Genomic DNA, 15,746 nt, shown 5'->3' on the forward strand with positions numbered 1-15,746 from the left:
ATTTCACTTACGACTCGCCGAACCATTACGCTCGCAGCCCTGAAACTTGCAATAATACAAAAAAAATGTTTTAATTAAAGAAAAAAGATGCTACAGTTAGTGCACAAAATGTATCGAGTGTACAGCACGGTATTCGAAATTGAATGGTATTATCCGAAGCTTGAATCGGGAGCTCGGTTCAAATTGAAGTTTCAAGTTATCAAAATAATCTTCGGTCTAAAAAAGTCTAAACAATCTGCGAACTGATTGATAGAACTTCATGTCGAATAAAATGAGAATCTCGAGATATTATTTCCACGCACCTATATATCAATTTCTCCTCGGGGACGAGTGAAATGTTCCCGATCCTTGAAACGGCGGACCTTTGCTCCACGTCTAGGCACGCTGCTCAAGCATGTGCGTAAAGCACCTAGGAAGCGGGTTTTGTAACATCGAGACAGGTGTTCTCGACGTTGCGCCACGCCGTAGCAATTTGTCCCGCGTGCACACGTACAGAGTGTCCCCCGAGAAGTTGCGTGCGCACGGCTACACAAGAATCCATTTTTCTTGGCAAAGTATTTCATTTCTGACACATATTCTTACATTCATCATCATTATCAACAAACTGTATCGTATCATTGTTTTCTCATGAATAACTTTGGACTTACCTACTTAATTTTCCGTAACTCTTGCAATATATTTTCCTCAGTGCCTGAACCTTCTTTTGCCAATTAAGTGTCTGAATAAAATTCTCGTCTTACACGAAAGAATAGAACGCAAATTAATTAAACGAGATTAAGTTTGTTGAAAGACTTTTATAGGACACCCTGTATATGACCAGTGTACGTGCGTATTCTCTCCGTTCTTCTCGTAATATAGAGATGCCGATGGAAAAGTTATATTCCACGTGCCCCGCGGGCTTCGACATTCCGTGTACCTTGCGTACGTCTCGCCGTTGCAGCGATCCAAATAAAAATTACTCGACAACAACCGGCGAGATTGGCACATTATTGAGCGTAAGAGTTGTACCATATTGACACGAGAGAGATGTTTAGATACCTTACGATATATTTTACTTCCAACAATTGAGTACTTTTCAAACATTAGGAAAAATTATCAAATATCGATATTAACATAATGTTATCGTGGTGATTGTGATTATTAAGTTGATGTCTAGAAGAATTCTCGATAACGAGATACGGCCGAAATTAGAAGATCTATTTGATAGCAGAGATTTTTTATCTATTGACGTTGATTATTTTAATTCCTGCTGCGCGGAATTTTTGCATCAAAACATTAACACTGAGAGAAATGATTTTGTTATAGGAACAAATCAAGGGAAAGCAAATGTGATATTTGTTAAAAAACCGATCGATTTGTTTATGATTGCAAATTAATTCGTCAATGTAACAAATAATCAATAGTATCGCTGGCAAATAAGAGGCTTATATATACAGGGTGTCTGTTAAGTAAGGTCGGAGCTGCATTGGGATGTATTGTAGAATGGGTCAACGGGAAGAAAAAAGTCTTATACCATTTTGTAATTTTCGCAATAGTTAACAAGATATTAATTACTAAAAATGGCCGAATATTGGCCTTTAATAATTTTTTTCTCAAATACTATCAATTTTACAAAAAACCTATAAGAGATAAAAATTGTTTATTTTTTTCTCATAGAACTCTAAGAATTTTTTCAGAATTTTTTATCAACTTTTTAGTATTATCTGCATTTTCTTATTTTTATTATTATGAGAAAATACGGTATTAAAAAATTCTGAAAAAATTCTCAGAATTTTATGAGAAGAAAATAACGATTTTTGTTCTCTTACAGTTTTTTCTGTAGAGTTGATAGTATTTGAGAAAAAAATTATTAAAGGCCAATATTCGGCCATTTTTAGTAATTAATATCTTGTTAACTATTGCGAAAATTGCAAAATGGTATGAAACTTTTTTGTTCCCCTTGACCCATTCTACACCCCCAATGCAGCTCCGACCTTACTTTAAGAGACACCCTGTATATAAAAATCGTAGACGATTGCAGGATCCCAAGTCATAAGAAATTGATCAATTCTAATCAAGTATTCTCCCTACATTTGACTGCGCTTGATCGGTTTCCTACGACTTAAGACTCCACGAATTCTATGTAAACGAGCCTAAAGTCTATCCAAAAGATAGGTTAGATTCTATAGTTTGCTTCTGTTACTAATAATTGCTCTCAGTTTGCTTCTGTTACTAATAATTGGTGTAGCAGACTAGTAGCAAACGCAACGACAAAATTTGTTGTCACATATTTACCGATCACCGGTTAAAGGTGATTACTGGTGGCTTGTTAAATTAACAAAGTCCTTTCAGTGAACGTTCATCCTCGAGATGTCCGACCACTTAGGGTTATCCGCTTAGGCTAAGGTTACAAATTCTTCAAGCGAAAAGTTCCTGCTGTTTGCGTAAAAAGTCGCTATTCTCCCATCATATCCACGTGCATTCCACGTGCGTCTCTCGAGCTCGGAAGAATAGCGCGCTTCACGGCGGAATTTCGTTCCGCGATTTACCGTTGTACGTGCGCTCAACGTCAAAGGGGGAATCCCGCGAGGAAGCGCGGAAGGGTTCGCGCGATATGGCGGATACACGTGAGGTGTAAACGTGCCCCGCTGTTGAGAAATAGCGCGCCCGAGGTAGTCGTCTCGCGAGGTCGCCGTCGGTGCTAACGGTATATACCTTTCAGATATATACGTCTGCATATATGCTTAAAGGCGGATGTATACAGATACAGGTTCGCATTTGTAGAATTGGATGTATCATCAATTGAATATCGTGTCGCAACGATATTCAAATCGTTCGATGATGCGTTCACGTAAAGCGAGAAAAAAGGGTATTGTCCATGTCCGTATCCTTCAATCCTTTTCCTCACCATTTCAATAGTTCTCTCCCTCTTCATTAATGACTGATTAAATGATTGATCGACGCCTGAACGATTATATATTTGGTTGTTGTACAAATTTGCTGACACTAACCGATGTAATAAACCGTAATGAATTAATTATATTTTAAAAGAAGAGGTTTTAGAAATCGATAATCCAAACGAGAAAAAAATGTTAAGTATTAAAAGAGAAAACTATGAGGAGGAATATGATCGTTATTGATGATTTTTGTAATTTGTGAAATATTTTCTTCTTTCTCGTTTATGTGTATTGAATCTTTCTCTTTATGTATCTTTCCTCACAGTTTATATGTCTAACAATAAATAACATTTTTTTTAAATAGAAACCTCTAAAACTTAATCATGTAAGAACTATATAAGTCTAAATATTTGATAATTTATTCAAACAAGCAGGAAAAGAAATTTCAAATGATGCAAAGTATTTTATGGTATTTTTAAAGTAGATAAAATTCTTGTCCGGTTTTTTATTGATTTTTCGAAATAGGCGAAACATTTCGAAAAAAATTAAAAATTGATAAAATATTAAAAATATTTATGTGTATCTAATAAACAACATATGATATATACTACTTGTGTAATGCTGATTATTCATAATGTTGAAGAAAAATGTTTAGCATCTGGAGTATTAGCGAAAATTCTTTAAAATACTTCTAACATGATCAAAGACTTATCAAAATCTTAGTCTCCGTAACGAATGAATTTCTGTCAATCTGTTTCCTTTACGCGTCCATATTCTTGTCTCGTGTTTGCAATGTACAGTGGCTCTTTAACATGCAAGAAGAAATCCTGACATTCATCTGGCATTAATAATGATCCCCATTGTCATTATTATCTTTTCCACATCTTGAAAACTTGAAGAATTTTTAAAATTCATTTTGAAAAGTTGACCAACAACCAACTTGTCATAGTAATTTTAAATTATTAAGACATAAACTCTTCAACAAGAATTGCTCCGGTTTCCTTAAAACCTGATTGAGATGATGGTATGAAGTATCGTTTACGATCAATTGCGGCGTATCGAGTGTCAGCTGTATTCGAGTCTATATTTCTAGAAACATAATAATCATGTCGCGACATGCGGTGAAAGTGTGCGAAAAGAAGCTCGGAAACGGTGCCGTAAAAGTAACGTATGCGTCACGTGACAGGTTCAAGACAATGACGATGAGAAATTGAACGAAGGAGAGCGAGAGATGCGAACAGTGAAGGAAGACATGCTAAATTCCCCATTCTCGAATATGCGCGGGGACGGGTATACGTCCGCGAATGCCAATAACAGGTATCTACGTGAAGCGGAGATTACACGCGAAAGAGAAAACATGGTAACGAATGCCGTTGTAGCATTCATCATGGAATTGTACCTAAAAGAAGCTTCGTAACGCGTAAGATAGCCTCGAGGAAGAGCTTGGCAAGCTTCAGTTTTTTCCTCGAGAGAATCTCAAGGTGATATTTTTTTCTCCTATTCTCTCTCTCTCTCTCTCTCTCTCTATTAATTTTTTTTAATTATGTATTTTTATTTAATACGTGATAAAATAATATAATAAATATAGTACTTTCCTCTTCTTGTGTTATGCCTCTGACCGGTTACATCTCTCTCATATGCTTGTGATGCGCAGACTGATTATTTAATTGTCACGAGCATATGGGACCTAGTTTTAATGCCGATTTCGAACGGTGGATTTTTCAAGAGGTGTTTCTGTGGGCAAAGAGATACTCTCGGGAGGTTGCTGGCCTTTTTCAAGAGGAGACACGAACGTAAATATTTTGGTTTCTACTGGGATCGAATCTGGGCATGATAGACCAGTGCGTTGTCTGCCACGCCACGCTTCACGCTCATAATAAATAATACAATATAATAGAATAAATAAAGTAATAATTTATAATTAATTAATATATATGTATATAATAACGAGAATAGAAATTGCATTACATCATCGCATCGGCAATAAAGATTAACGGTACAGATTCGCGCTCTCTCCTATTTTGTTTAAACAATCTTTCGCACTTTCTGTAGACTTTTACGTTTGATATTATTTCATCACGTGAATGTTTCGTAATTTATTAAATCCGGAATAGCGTTTAATATAGAAAGACGATAAATGTGTTGCGCGCAGAGCCTCGAGAATTTCGCCGTCTTACGATTCCGCGAGTAATAGTGAAACGCGGCGGCGGCGGCGGCGGCGGCGGCGGCGATCGTTCGAAATTTTGCCGATGGCGATATTTTGCGGTAACTGCGAATTAATTCAGAGCACGTACAAGAGCCATCAACGGCCGCCTACTCGCGCACATTTCCTCGGGCACGGTAACTACCTGCCACGTTATGATAATTAAGAAGCGAATCGCGCGAGCACCACGGCTATCAGTCGGGATAATCGAGTGTCACCGACGAAATTTGACGGTGGCCTATATAATACCACGTCGTCGGATTCTACGGTGAGATTTGTTGTCGAAGTCGAGTGGGATTTACATAATTTGTAGAATCATTCACGATTTTTCACGAAACTGACAATAATCCACGTTTAAGATGTTTAAATTCGGATCGGCATACATATGGAATCTTTTTTTCTATTTTATTACTATGATTGATTGTTAACTTTAAGATCGATGATGTTGATTATTACCATGAGAAACCCAAGATATGTGACAAAATCTCCACAAAGTAATAGGGGAGGAGACAGTATATAAGTTAATATTAACGAAAAGAAAATGGAAAATGATTATATATACATATATTTATATAATACAGAAAATCACGTCATTTTTCACTTTTTGTTAATATTGATATTAATTCTGATATTATATATATATTTCCTATTCTAGACATGAACAACGGTAAAGGAATGTTATAGATGAGTCTTATAATTTTCGCTTTCATTGAACAATGCTATATTTATTGATACGTTAGAATATATGCTTGTATATTATCGCTGTCATTTATAAACGTCTAATGAAGCCGTACACGTGACATGTTGCAACAGCCAGTCTGAATCAGTCCCTGCATACGGTCGTCGACTATGACATGAGCACAATCGTACGTACATCAAATAATGACATGTTGTCGATTTACATAACGCACCTCCGACTCCGTGAATGATAATTATCGCGTTCGTTGCAGCGAGAAGAGAACACGAATCGACGCATTTCCGAGGCCGTGCCCGATCCGGTCGACGTTTCCCATTTATTTCCGCGTTCCGTGATGATTATTAAAGAGATATCACATCGCGTTTTTCCAGTAAGTCAATATCAGAGAAAGTGTCCATGGGTCTCCCCACCGCGACGCTTCCCTTTTCTATTTTCGTAATGCCTTTGGAAATTGCCAATTCCATCGAACGGCAATTTGTCGAAAATTATCAGCGTTACGTAAAGACTGTTCACGCAATCGGGAATTTCTCGGCTGCACGATAAGATTTCCCAAGCTCGGCCACGATAGAAGTGTGCAACGTGTAATTTTTTTTCGTCGTCATGTAAAAAATGTATTATGTTACGATTTTTTGTGTGATAAAGGTTTTACGAAATTGTACATTTCATTTGCGCAGGTGCAAAGGCTCGCCGATTACGAGAGGTACCTGGGACAAGAAGCAAGGAGCTTGATAGATAGCGAGTGCATTGACAGCGGGTCGGTTCTCCATCGTGGACAGTTAGAGGGTGACCTTCATCGCATCCAAGAATTGTTCCCCGGTGACAATTTGCGGCTGCACGAGCGAGACGTTGTCACCACGGTACGACACGGTTATTCTCATTGAGATATAAAATATTTTTCGCCATCTGTAATTCCCAGAGATATGCGATCGGGAGTTCAGTTAAAAGTCGCGACGACGATAAAAATGTTTATGCAAAGGCGGCCTATTATTTTTCTCGTGAAAAATGTATATACGAACAGCGACAAACAACAGCGTTGTGACAAACGGTATCGCGGACAATGCGCCTTGTAATGCAGTCTTTCTCACGGTCGTTTAGACGCATCTCATTTTTCTGCGTGTATACGCACTTCCTTCCCACGTTCATTCGCATATCCATCAGGATATGAAGCGTATATCTGATAATTTCTCTCAGCTACATTTTCACCCGCTGATTGTTGCGAACGGTGAAATTGACGGTGTGTCGTTCGTTCAATAGAGCGCTCACTTTCTGTGTCAGCACAAAAAAATATATGGAAACAAACTAGAAACTATGCCACCGAGATAGAGACTGGCAATGATATGACAATGGAACGTACTTATATTATTTCCGTGAAAAGTACGTCATTCTTTTTTCGTACAGTAACGGTACAAGTACAGCGAAAGTTAGTACTATAAAGAAGTAAAAAGAGTCTAAAAAAAAAAAGGAATTTTGCTGCTGTCTTTAGATTCTAATATCGTGAATCACGATTTTTTCTTTAATATCTCAACGTATAATATATTTTTTCTTGCGTATTTCGAAATTGTAAGATCAGCTTTTTTTTCTTGTACGTCATGGAATGCAAAAATTACGGTCGTAATATTATTATGGCAGAAATAACAATCACTTAAAATTATTATTTCTTTATTCAAGGAAAAACATTTGCGCAGTTGCTTCGAAACATTTTTATCCCATAAAACATTAGTGTCCGTCGGTAATGACACTCGAAACTTTCGCTGTTAAAATCCTCGGGCGATGCACTTTCCAATGCTATAAAATATAAATGATAGCGAATAATCTATCTGGCGCGTTGGACGTATCAATGTCTTGTCTGGGCTTTTATGCGTTGTAACAACACGATTACAATGAGACGAAGGTGTGTTACTATCCAATCGGGACTGCCAGAGGTGATTTCGTAACTAAAAACGAATGGCGAGTGAAAAATAGAGGATGTTGGACCGTGTCAGAGAATCTAATAAGCCCATGTATGTTAATCCGTCCGTTCGATCCGCTACGAGAGCACTCGCTACTTTCGCTGGCACGTGTGTGATGTTATACGACGCGATTAAATGCGACGATAAAATTAGCATGCTGTAAGCCCTGCGAAATTTCCCGATCGAGTCGAGACAAGGAGAGCTTTAAATTTGCATTTAGGTTTTGTGTTATTTAGATAATCTAACATAAAAGTTTCTTTTTTCTTTCTTCTATGAAAAAAAGATTAAATATATTTAGATGAGAATTATATCGAATTAAAAATTTTTTTTTTTTTTAGAAATAACTAATCATTGTTAGTCATCCGCTAAATTTTAATCTAATTTGTTTTCAGAAAACAAAAAATATGTTACGTAAAAGAAACGGTAGTACTCCAGTAAGGCTAACAAGAGGACTTTCTCAAAAAACTCTGGATACCACGGATAGTACTTCATCTCCGACGAAATCGCCGACTAGGACTTTTCTTTTGGAAACGCCAGTTCAGTTCACCACGGTACGAAAAGCTTCAGGAAGTTATGAAAATTAAAATATGCGCATACATTTGCACGTTTTAATGAAGATTAAGACTTTATTAATGTTATTTAAGGCGATCGGATTTTAAGACTTGTTGATTTTAGGGCATGCAATCTCAAGAAAGGCACCTCTTCCTCTTCACTGACCTTTTGCTTATTGCGAAAGCCCGTAGCAGCGGGAACTTTAAGCTAAAGCAAATTGTAAAAATGAGTGAGCTCTGGCTCACGGCCGGTCACATAGAAGACGTGGCAGAAACCAGCAAGTCCGCTGAAACCAGCTTCGTCATTGGCTGGCCTACTACAAACGTTGTAGCGACTTTCATGTAAGCAAGCTTTTTTCCAAAACCGATATATCTTTGTTATATCCAAAATCGATTATAATGATTAAAATTTAAATGTTAAAAATATCAGTAGTAGTTTCGGAAAGTTTAACAATAATTATCATTATCATGGTGAAATTATCTTTACAGGACCGCCGCAACGCGAGATCTCTGGTGGGGACGTTTGAGTGATCTCGTGCAAAAGGAGAGCATGAAGGAGCCACCAGAGACGAACATCCAAGTCGTATATCATGACAACGACACGCACACCGATTACGTAAGTATGCCCCGTCTTTTCACGCAAAAGCGGATACATTCACGGTCACGCCTCCTTCGCCTACAATCCATTCTTTGCGCATACTCGAATCCGCGGGATTTGATCATTCGACATTCCTGGTAATATTTTTCTTCGTGAGAAGTGTCTTTTTTGTATCGCAAAACTCGTCGGTGCCGAGTTAAAATCGCTATTGTGCCGGCTTCAATCATCGTTCATAATTCATTGACGTTGTATAAATGTATAAACTGCTTGGATCACGAATAAATTTCCGTTAGGTAAACGCTATCGTCGGTAAACAAATTTCAATGAACCGCGCGCCGTATTATTCATTCCTTTGTAATCTGGAGAGGGAAAAATACATATGTGCTATTTTTCGCACCTTGCAGTTCAAGACAATCAAAGCCCGTTCCGACATGACAGCGCATGACTGCGTGAAGGAAGCGACGCCGCTGTGGGGTCTTCAAGGACCCTTCCAGCTTTGGGCTCGAACGTTCCCAGACGAACCACCATATCCGTTGATAGGACACGAGCGACCATTCGCCGTGAAGATGTCACGTCTACGACATATGCTATCGACAGATGAGGGTTTCGACCTGGTGCACATCAACAATAGCGGCGTCGACTTGTGCCACTTCATTCTCAGGCCCGTGATGAAGACACCCGCGAAGAAGAACAATCGGTCGAAAATAACGGGCTTGTTGCGCCGCTCGTTGTCGTTAAATACAAACCTCTTTGGCGTACCTCTATCGCGGTTGGACGAGAATGGCCTGCCCAAACCCGTTCTCGTGATGTTACAGCAATTATTCGCGAAAGGTCCTTTCATGCAGGGAATATTCCGCAAGTCCGCAAATGTTCGAATCGTACGAGAGTTGCGTGAACAGATCGAGTCCACAGGAGATCCTAGTTGTCTGGAGGATGCTCCAATTATAGCAGTGGCAGCTTTGCTGAAAGACTTCTTGAGATCTTTGCCGGATCCTCTCTTGACCTTCCATCTATTTCCCCTCTGGATGGACAGTTTAAACACGCCGAATCCTGTCCAAACCATTAAAAGGTTTATTTATTTTTAGATTATAATTTATGTTAAAATTAAAATGATATGAATTTATATGTCTTATTAAAATTTATATGTTAATTATTACATTTGTTATTGTTATTAACAAAATTATTTTTGATAAAATGAAACTAATTGGAAAAAATTTGCAGCATTTTAGATAGGCTACCGAGGGCGAATTTCACATTACTTTCGCATTTGATTTGTGTACTGCATCATGTGGCGAGGCGATCGAAACGTAATCTCATGTGCGCCAGCAATCTTGGCGTTTGCTGTGGTCCGAGTTTGCTTTGGTCTTCGAATCCGTCAGTGAATCAAAGTAGAGCGATCCCGACAATCACGGAAATGTTAATACGTCATTGTGAGGATTTGTTTGGCACCAGTGTCACGCAGCTCCTCGGGGAAGATACACGCAGCGACAGTGGAGCCGAGGAAAGTACCGACAGTCTTCACTGTAAGTATTACAATTACGTATTATGCTGTTAAATTATTGTTATATCAAAAAATGTTAAATCAAAAGAAATTATTAAAATATTGATTAAAACATTTTAATAATTACGTTATCCGTTATTAATTAGTCTCTTATGATGCAGCAGGTGGAATATCCTTGGATAGTCTGGAACTAACAGAAGCACCACGTAGAGACCCTATGTCTTTGTCAAGGGACTCAGGCTTGACCTTATCAGATTGCCAATTATTCATCCCGGAATCGCCGGTAGGCTCAGAAGATTCTGCCCCAAATGCCCCTTCGTCTACCAATTACGATAAATCTTTTGCGAAAGAAGAGAAGTCTAATAATAAAACCTACATGCCAGTTTATAGATGCGGATGGGAGGAAAGATTGAATGGTTACGGATCCAGCAATCATAATCATACGAGTAACACGGAGCACAACTTCAGAGAGGAAAAGACCAACGGGTGTTACCCCAATCCGTCTCAATCATCTAATTTCCAACGGCAAGATTGGTTGCGGGCACAGCTCAAAAGAACACCCAGAACGAACAAATTGGACGAACACGAGCACAGAAAAGAGAGATTTAGTGACAAGGACACATACGATAGGGAGTATCTTAGACAGGACACGATGAAAGAAAATGTAGAGAACTGTAAGACTTATCGAAGCAGACAGTTAAACGTAAGCTATGATATATTAACGGAGGATTACAATAGTAAAAGCTTGCAACAGGACATTCGAAGTGCCGAACGGGTATCGATTCATGACTCGGAGCAGGATCTAACGGGTGGTGGCGATACAACTCGCTCTGGTAGCGATTGTTATGAGTTTAAGAAAGCCAAATCCTCCGAGGTACAATACGTGAGTCTGGAGTCACCAATGTCGGAGAAAGAGCGCCGTCGTCAAGCCCGCGATCGTGAATTATACGATGACTTTGTTAGGGTAAAGGCAATATATATGGAAGCGCTTAAATACTGCAAAAGTAAGGAATCAAATGGTGAATCTGACGGTAAGATTACATATTGCGATGAGAGGAGTCGATCGACTGAGGTTTATGGAACTGCGGATGTGAACGATTCCTATAAAAGTGTAGTCGACCTCAGCGAGGATGAACAGGAGGAAAGAACTACATGGCCAGACACACCGCCACCATTGCCGCCAAGGCTCAGACATCTGCCACCAGTGCATATGAACCTCGAGGACAGGCATAAAGTTGCGGGTAGGTCCAGATCTCTACCACCGCCACCACCTTATCGACCACCACCGCAACCTCGCGCTCCTATTACGACGAGGCATCTAGGATTCGGCAGATCCGTCGTCGACGATGAGAGCTATGTCTGAGAACAAATGTCAAATTCTCTTACTGGTTCTTAATTATCGAATGTATCTCTATTCCTCTCTCTCATTATCCCGGCGTGTATAATGTCCAAGTCGTAGAGTCGCTACGATGATTGAACCTAGTCCAAACCGAAACATGTATCGGGATAAAGAGATGGCGTTTTTAAATCGCGCCGTCGCGATTTTTCGTTAAGAGCGATGAGTACTTATCGTCCTTTTTTGATCAAACTTAGAGATAGCGAGATGAATGAAACAAAGTCAGACGGCGAAATGCAAAATTCGCTGTTTATTCGTAACCGCCGATAATAGATCTTGGCCCGTGTTCTTCTGTCACGTTTTCGATACTAAATGTGTTCATTCGATATACATTTTGATTTGAATTTTTTGCATAAATAGACGAAACTTTGATTCAGATGAGACACATTTGGAAACATCACCCGAATGGCCCAGTGTATTATTTTGTTCTTGTTTAGTGAACAATAAGAATAAAATGATATACAAGGGGATTTAAATATTGTTTTCGAACGTAGCTATGGTTATATCAAGATTTAAACACTATGCTAAATCGAGAATTCGGGCCTGCGACTGTCATTCAGTGATTCAGGGTGCTTCCACGAGTGTTAATTCATATTATGTTAGTAGGTTTAATATTTGTATTTAGATAGCTAACTAAGAAGCATAGACTAAATAAACGGACAATATATAAGTAATTCTTTTCTTACACAAATAACGTTTATAAAAACATTAATGAGAGATGAATTTTCTATAAACATTCAAAGTTTTGTGGAAATACAATCTGATGCTGTTTGTTAGCGGCGCAATAAAAGGCACAATAATGCGCGCGACGATCATGTAACATTCTGTACTATATTTTTTATCTTTAAACAGAAAATCTTTTATTCTTATAAATTAATTTTAACGGATGCGTTCTTCAAACCGAGTGCCCTTTTCTATCGATGCAACAGCGCGTTTATATGTTTTAAGTTTATGAGAAGCCAAGACCATGTTGTGGGAACAATCATAACGATGACGTTATGTAGAAGAGAACTCGTTTTCTAAAGGACATTGTAAGATATTTCGTTTTGCGCACTCATAACTGATATCAATTTAAAGCTGACTGTAAGTAAAGAAAGATCACACTTTTTTCTAATGTCATTTTTTGAAATGGCTTTGTTAACAACGCATTAGTCAGTTGTGTTTTAACAAAATTTGATTGACAAAATTATCTCTTCAATATTTTCTTTTCCAGATATGCCTATTTGCCAGATTTTTCCTTTTGCATTGAATAATAATCTTCCTCATAATTAATAATAATAAACTTTGTTTTCTCTGACAATTGTAACATGATTTGCAAATATAAAATATTGTGTGCGTGAATACAATTATCTTCTAATACGATTATCTTCTTAACGGCTATAGAATACAAGAAGCGTTAAAGTGTTGTATACTATGCGACTTTGCCGTTCTTTGTATATATTAAATTGTAAACCCTGTCATCTTTTATATCATTGAACTTATGGTACAATGTAACACCCATATGTATACTTATCTAAATTATATATGTTATGCTATAAAAAAGCAAATATATATATATTTCGTATTTTATACACTTACGGATGTTTTTCAATATAACCCGTTTATTTTGTGTGACAAAATTGCATATATAATTAATTATATTACAAAAATATTTTTCCTATTTATTAAATATATTTCTCAGAACTGATAAAATATTTATTTAAAAAAATGGTGATTAATTTTAAATTGAAAAAATGAAAAAATTGGACAAATTTAAAAAATAGTTTATAATAATTTAATTTTTTATATTGAGAATTTAGATTTATATATCTTTTATTTATTTTATGTGATTTTTAAATACAAAGTAATCAAATAGACATTTGAAGTCTATGAAAGTAAAATATTTACAAATAAAAATAAATATATTTAAAATTATACAAAAAATTTTCAAGAAGAAATCTTCTATACCAATGGCTATTGAATGACGTACGCCATTACATTATCATCATTAGCAGTGCAGAATTCTGTAATACCTACTGCACTGTTTTTAAGAGTAAATTACATTATTGGCCACTATTTGACGCTACATATTAATGTTGTTGTGAATCGTCTGCTCATTCTTCCTTAAATTTGAATGTTTTGGAAAAAAAAACCATTAAAATAATAATAAGCAACATGCCACAAATACTTAACAAATTGATCAATACACTATATTATTTTACATGCCATAAATTTGTGTCAACTTCCTTGGTTGTAAGAAATATGGGTAATAATTATATTTTGTTCAAAACACTATTATTTTTTTAGATTACATTGACGTTTCCTAATATGCTTGAATTGAATACGATTGTTACTAAGTGCATAATAAAACTGGACACTTGTAGCCACCGTGAAACGATTTTATAGAAGGACGAACATACTTTCGAGCGGCGACAAGTTTGAGGTTACTCTGGACCAGAGGAAGTTGAAGACACCGCAGGGTAGAATATTCGAGGTGAACAGCAAACCTCTGGCCTTAGCGGTGGCTGCCGAATGGGATGCACAAAAGGGGACAATCGACAGAGGAAGCATGCACTTGGTATAACCAATATAACTATATATATGAATAATTTAATTTAATTGATTTTATATTATTATTCCATACATCACAAGAATATCATGATGGAATAATTATTTTGAATCTAATAATTTATTATATTATTGTAATCATAGTTGATTTAACAAGATACAGAAATTATTTTAGAATTACAAATATACTTGGTATTATTATAATTTAGTAATTTGGCATTACCAGTTCATATGATATTTTGTATCTAAATACATATAAACATATGCTAACATTTTTCTGATTTTCCATTGTAGACATCCTTGTGCAATACTGTATTGGACAATCCGCACAATCGTACCAAAATAGAACTGGTCAATCACATAGTGAACTGTTTAGAAATGGACACAATTTTATTTTATTCGAGTGTAAATACTTATATAAATTATTTATATTTTTTCAATATTATTTTTAATGTGATAGTATCTTGATTACAATAGTTTTTATGATTTTAGGAAGTGGATGAACTGTATCAGTTACAAATTGAAAAGTGGGAACCAATAGTTCATTGGTTTTGTGAACATTACAATATAGAGATTATGAGAACTCAGAGTATACAGGCACCTACAGTATCTATGGAAACCAAAGCTGCATTAACGAGACATTTATTATCTCATAATTTCAATAGTATTTATGGTAATAATAGAATTTTGTGAGATAGAATGGTCTATGTTTGTATATATTAATTACTATCTACAATAGGTCTTGTATATGCAATGGATGGATTAAAATCAGTTATTTTAACTCTTGCCACAGCTGCAAGAGTAATTAATATCCCGGAAGCTGTAAGTCTTTCACGTCTAGAAGAAGAATATCAGGTATATATCACCTTCTCGATTGGATTTATGATAAAAATTGTGATTGTGAGAGTCCATTTTGTTTTCCGTTATCTATTACAATATGTTAGTGATATATTTCTAGTGTATATATTTCTATGTCATTATTATGTTCTTTTATACATAGATTTCCCATTGGGGCAACGTAGAATGGCATCACGAATACAGCAAACAAGATCTGCAGGCTCGTTTATCGGCGGCGATGTTATTTGTATATTTGAACTCTCATTCCGCCACTTCTCGACCCAAAATTAACGTCTCTAATGTAAGCTAATCTTATTTTAGATTATTAGAAAACCACTACATCAATAGACATAAAATTTGTAAGAACAACATGTTCACTGTAATATATGTATAACATAACACCGATGCCGACCGATTCCTCCTTTCGTAGTAATTAATAAAAACTGCGAGAGAGAAATTCCTTACGGGCATCTAGAAGAACTATCTAGTTTTCAGCGACGATTAGATAGATTTAGATAGGAATGGAACAGTCAGGCCCAACCCATTCCTTTGTACAAATGCAACTGAAAAGACGATGAACAATTATATATA

The 15,746-nt window shown here is 36.7% G+C and overlaps 3 protein-coding genes across 4 annotated transcripts in view; 2 read left to right on the forward strand and 1 right to left on the reverse strand.

Annotated features, from left to right (window-relative positions):
- Nucleotides 1-13,265, forward strand: part of LOC108748030 (rho GTPase-activating protein 20-like) — a 208,336-nt gene extending 195,071 nt beyond the window's left edge. For both annotated transcript variants that reach the window (XM_018485981.1, XM_018485982.1), the window contains 7 exons: nt 6,451-6,633; nt 8,118-8,276; nt 8,401-8,618; nt 8,766-8,892; nt 9,279-9,943; nt 10,096-10,397; nt 10,537-13,265. In XM_018485981.1, coding sequence (XP_018341483.1) covers nt 6,451-6,633; nt 8,118-8,276; nt 8,401-8,618; nt 8,766-8,892; nt 9,279-9,943; nt 10,096-10,397; nt 10,537-11,738 — 2,856 coding nt within the window. In that variant the 3' untranslated portion in view covers nt 11,739-13,265. The remainder of the gene's footprint in view (nt 1-6,450; nt 6,634-8,117; nt 8,277-8,400; nt 8,619-8,765; nt 8,893-9,278; nt 9,944-10,095; nt 10,398-10,536) is intronic.
- A 551-nt stretch (nt 13,266-13,816) lies between these two features.
- On the forward strand, nt 13,817-15,724 carry LOC108748099 (ATP synthase mitochondrial F1 complex assembly factor 2). Its single transcript, XM_018486104.1, has 6 exons — nt 13,817-14,016; nt 14,135-14,328; nt 14,613-14,723; nt 14,811-14,991; nt 15,058-15,173; nt 15,319-15,724. The coding sequence occupies exons 1-6, from the start codon at nt 13,926-13,928 to the stop codon at nt 15,463-15,465; spliced, it is 840 nt and encodes a 279-aa protein (XP_018341606.1). The 5' UTR covers nt 13,817-13,925; the 3' UTR covers nt 15,466-15,724.
- Nucleotides 15,643-15,746, reverse strand: part of LOC108748098 (protein eyes shut) — a 7,296-nt gene continuing 7,192 nt past the window's right edge. Inside the window, exon 16 of the mRNA XM_018486103.1 lies at nt 15,643-15,718. Coding sequence (XP_018341605.1) covers nt 15,667-15,718 — 52 coding nt within the window. The 3' untranslated portion in view covers nt 15,643-15,666. The remainder of the gene's footprint in view (nt 15,719-15,746) is intronic.

Source organism: Trachymyrmex septentrionalis, unplaced genomic scaffold (genome assembly GCF_001594115.1).
Source record: "Trachymyrmex septentrionalis isolate Tsep2-gDNA-1 unplaced genomic scaffold, Tsep1.0 scaffold21, whole genome shotgun sequence".
Lineage (NCBI taxonomy): Eukaryota > Metazoa > Arthropoda > Insecta > Hymenoptera > Formicidae > Trachymyrmex > Trachymyrmex septentrionalis.

Bases quoted from the DNA above. Each gene is read 5' to 3' on its own strand.
- LOC108748099 (XM_018486104.1), top strand. From the start codon at position 13,926: ATGCCACAAATACTTAACAAATTGATCAATACACTATATTATTTTACA. The intron at 14,329-14,612 runs GTATAACCAATA...TTTCCATTGTAG, and splicing joins ACAGAGGAAGCATGCACTTG to ACATCCTTGTGCAATACTGT. The intron at 14,724-14,810 runs GTAAATACTTAT...TTATGATTTTAG, and splicing joins CAATTTTATTTTATTCGAGT to GAAGTGGATGAACTGTATCA.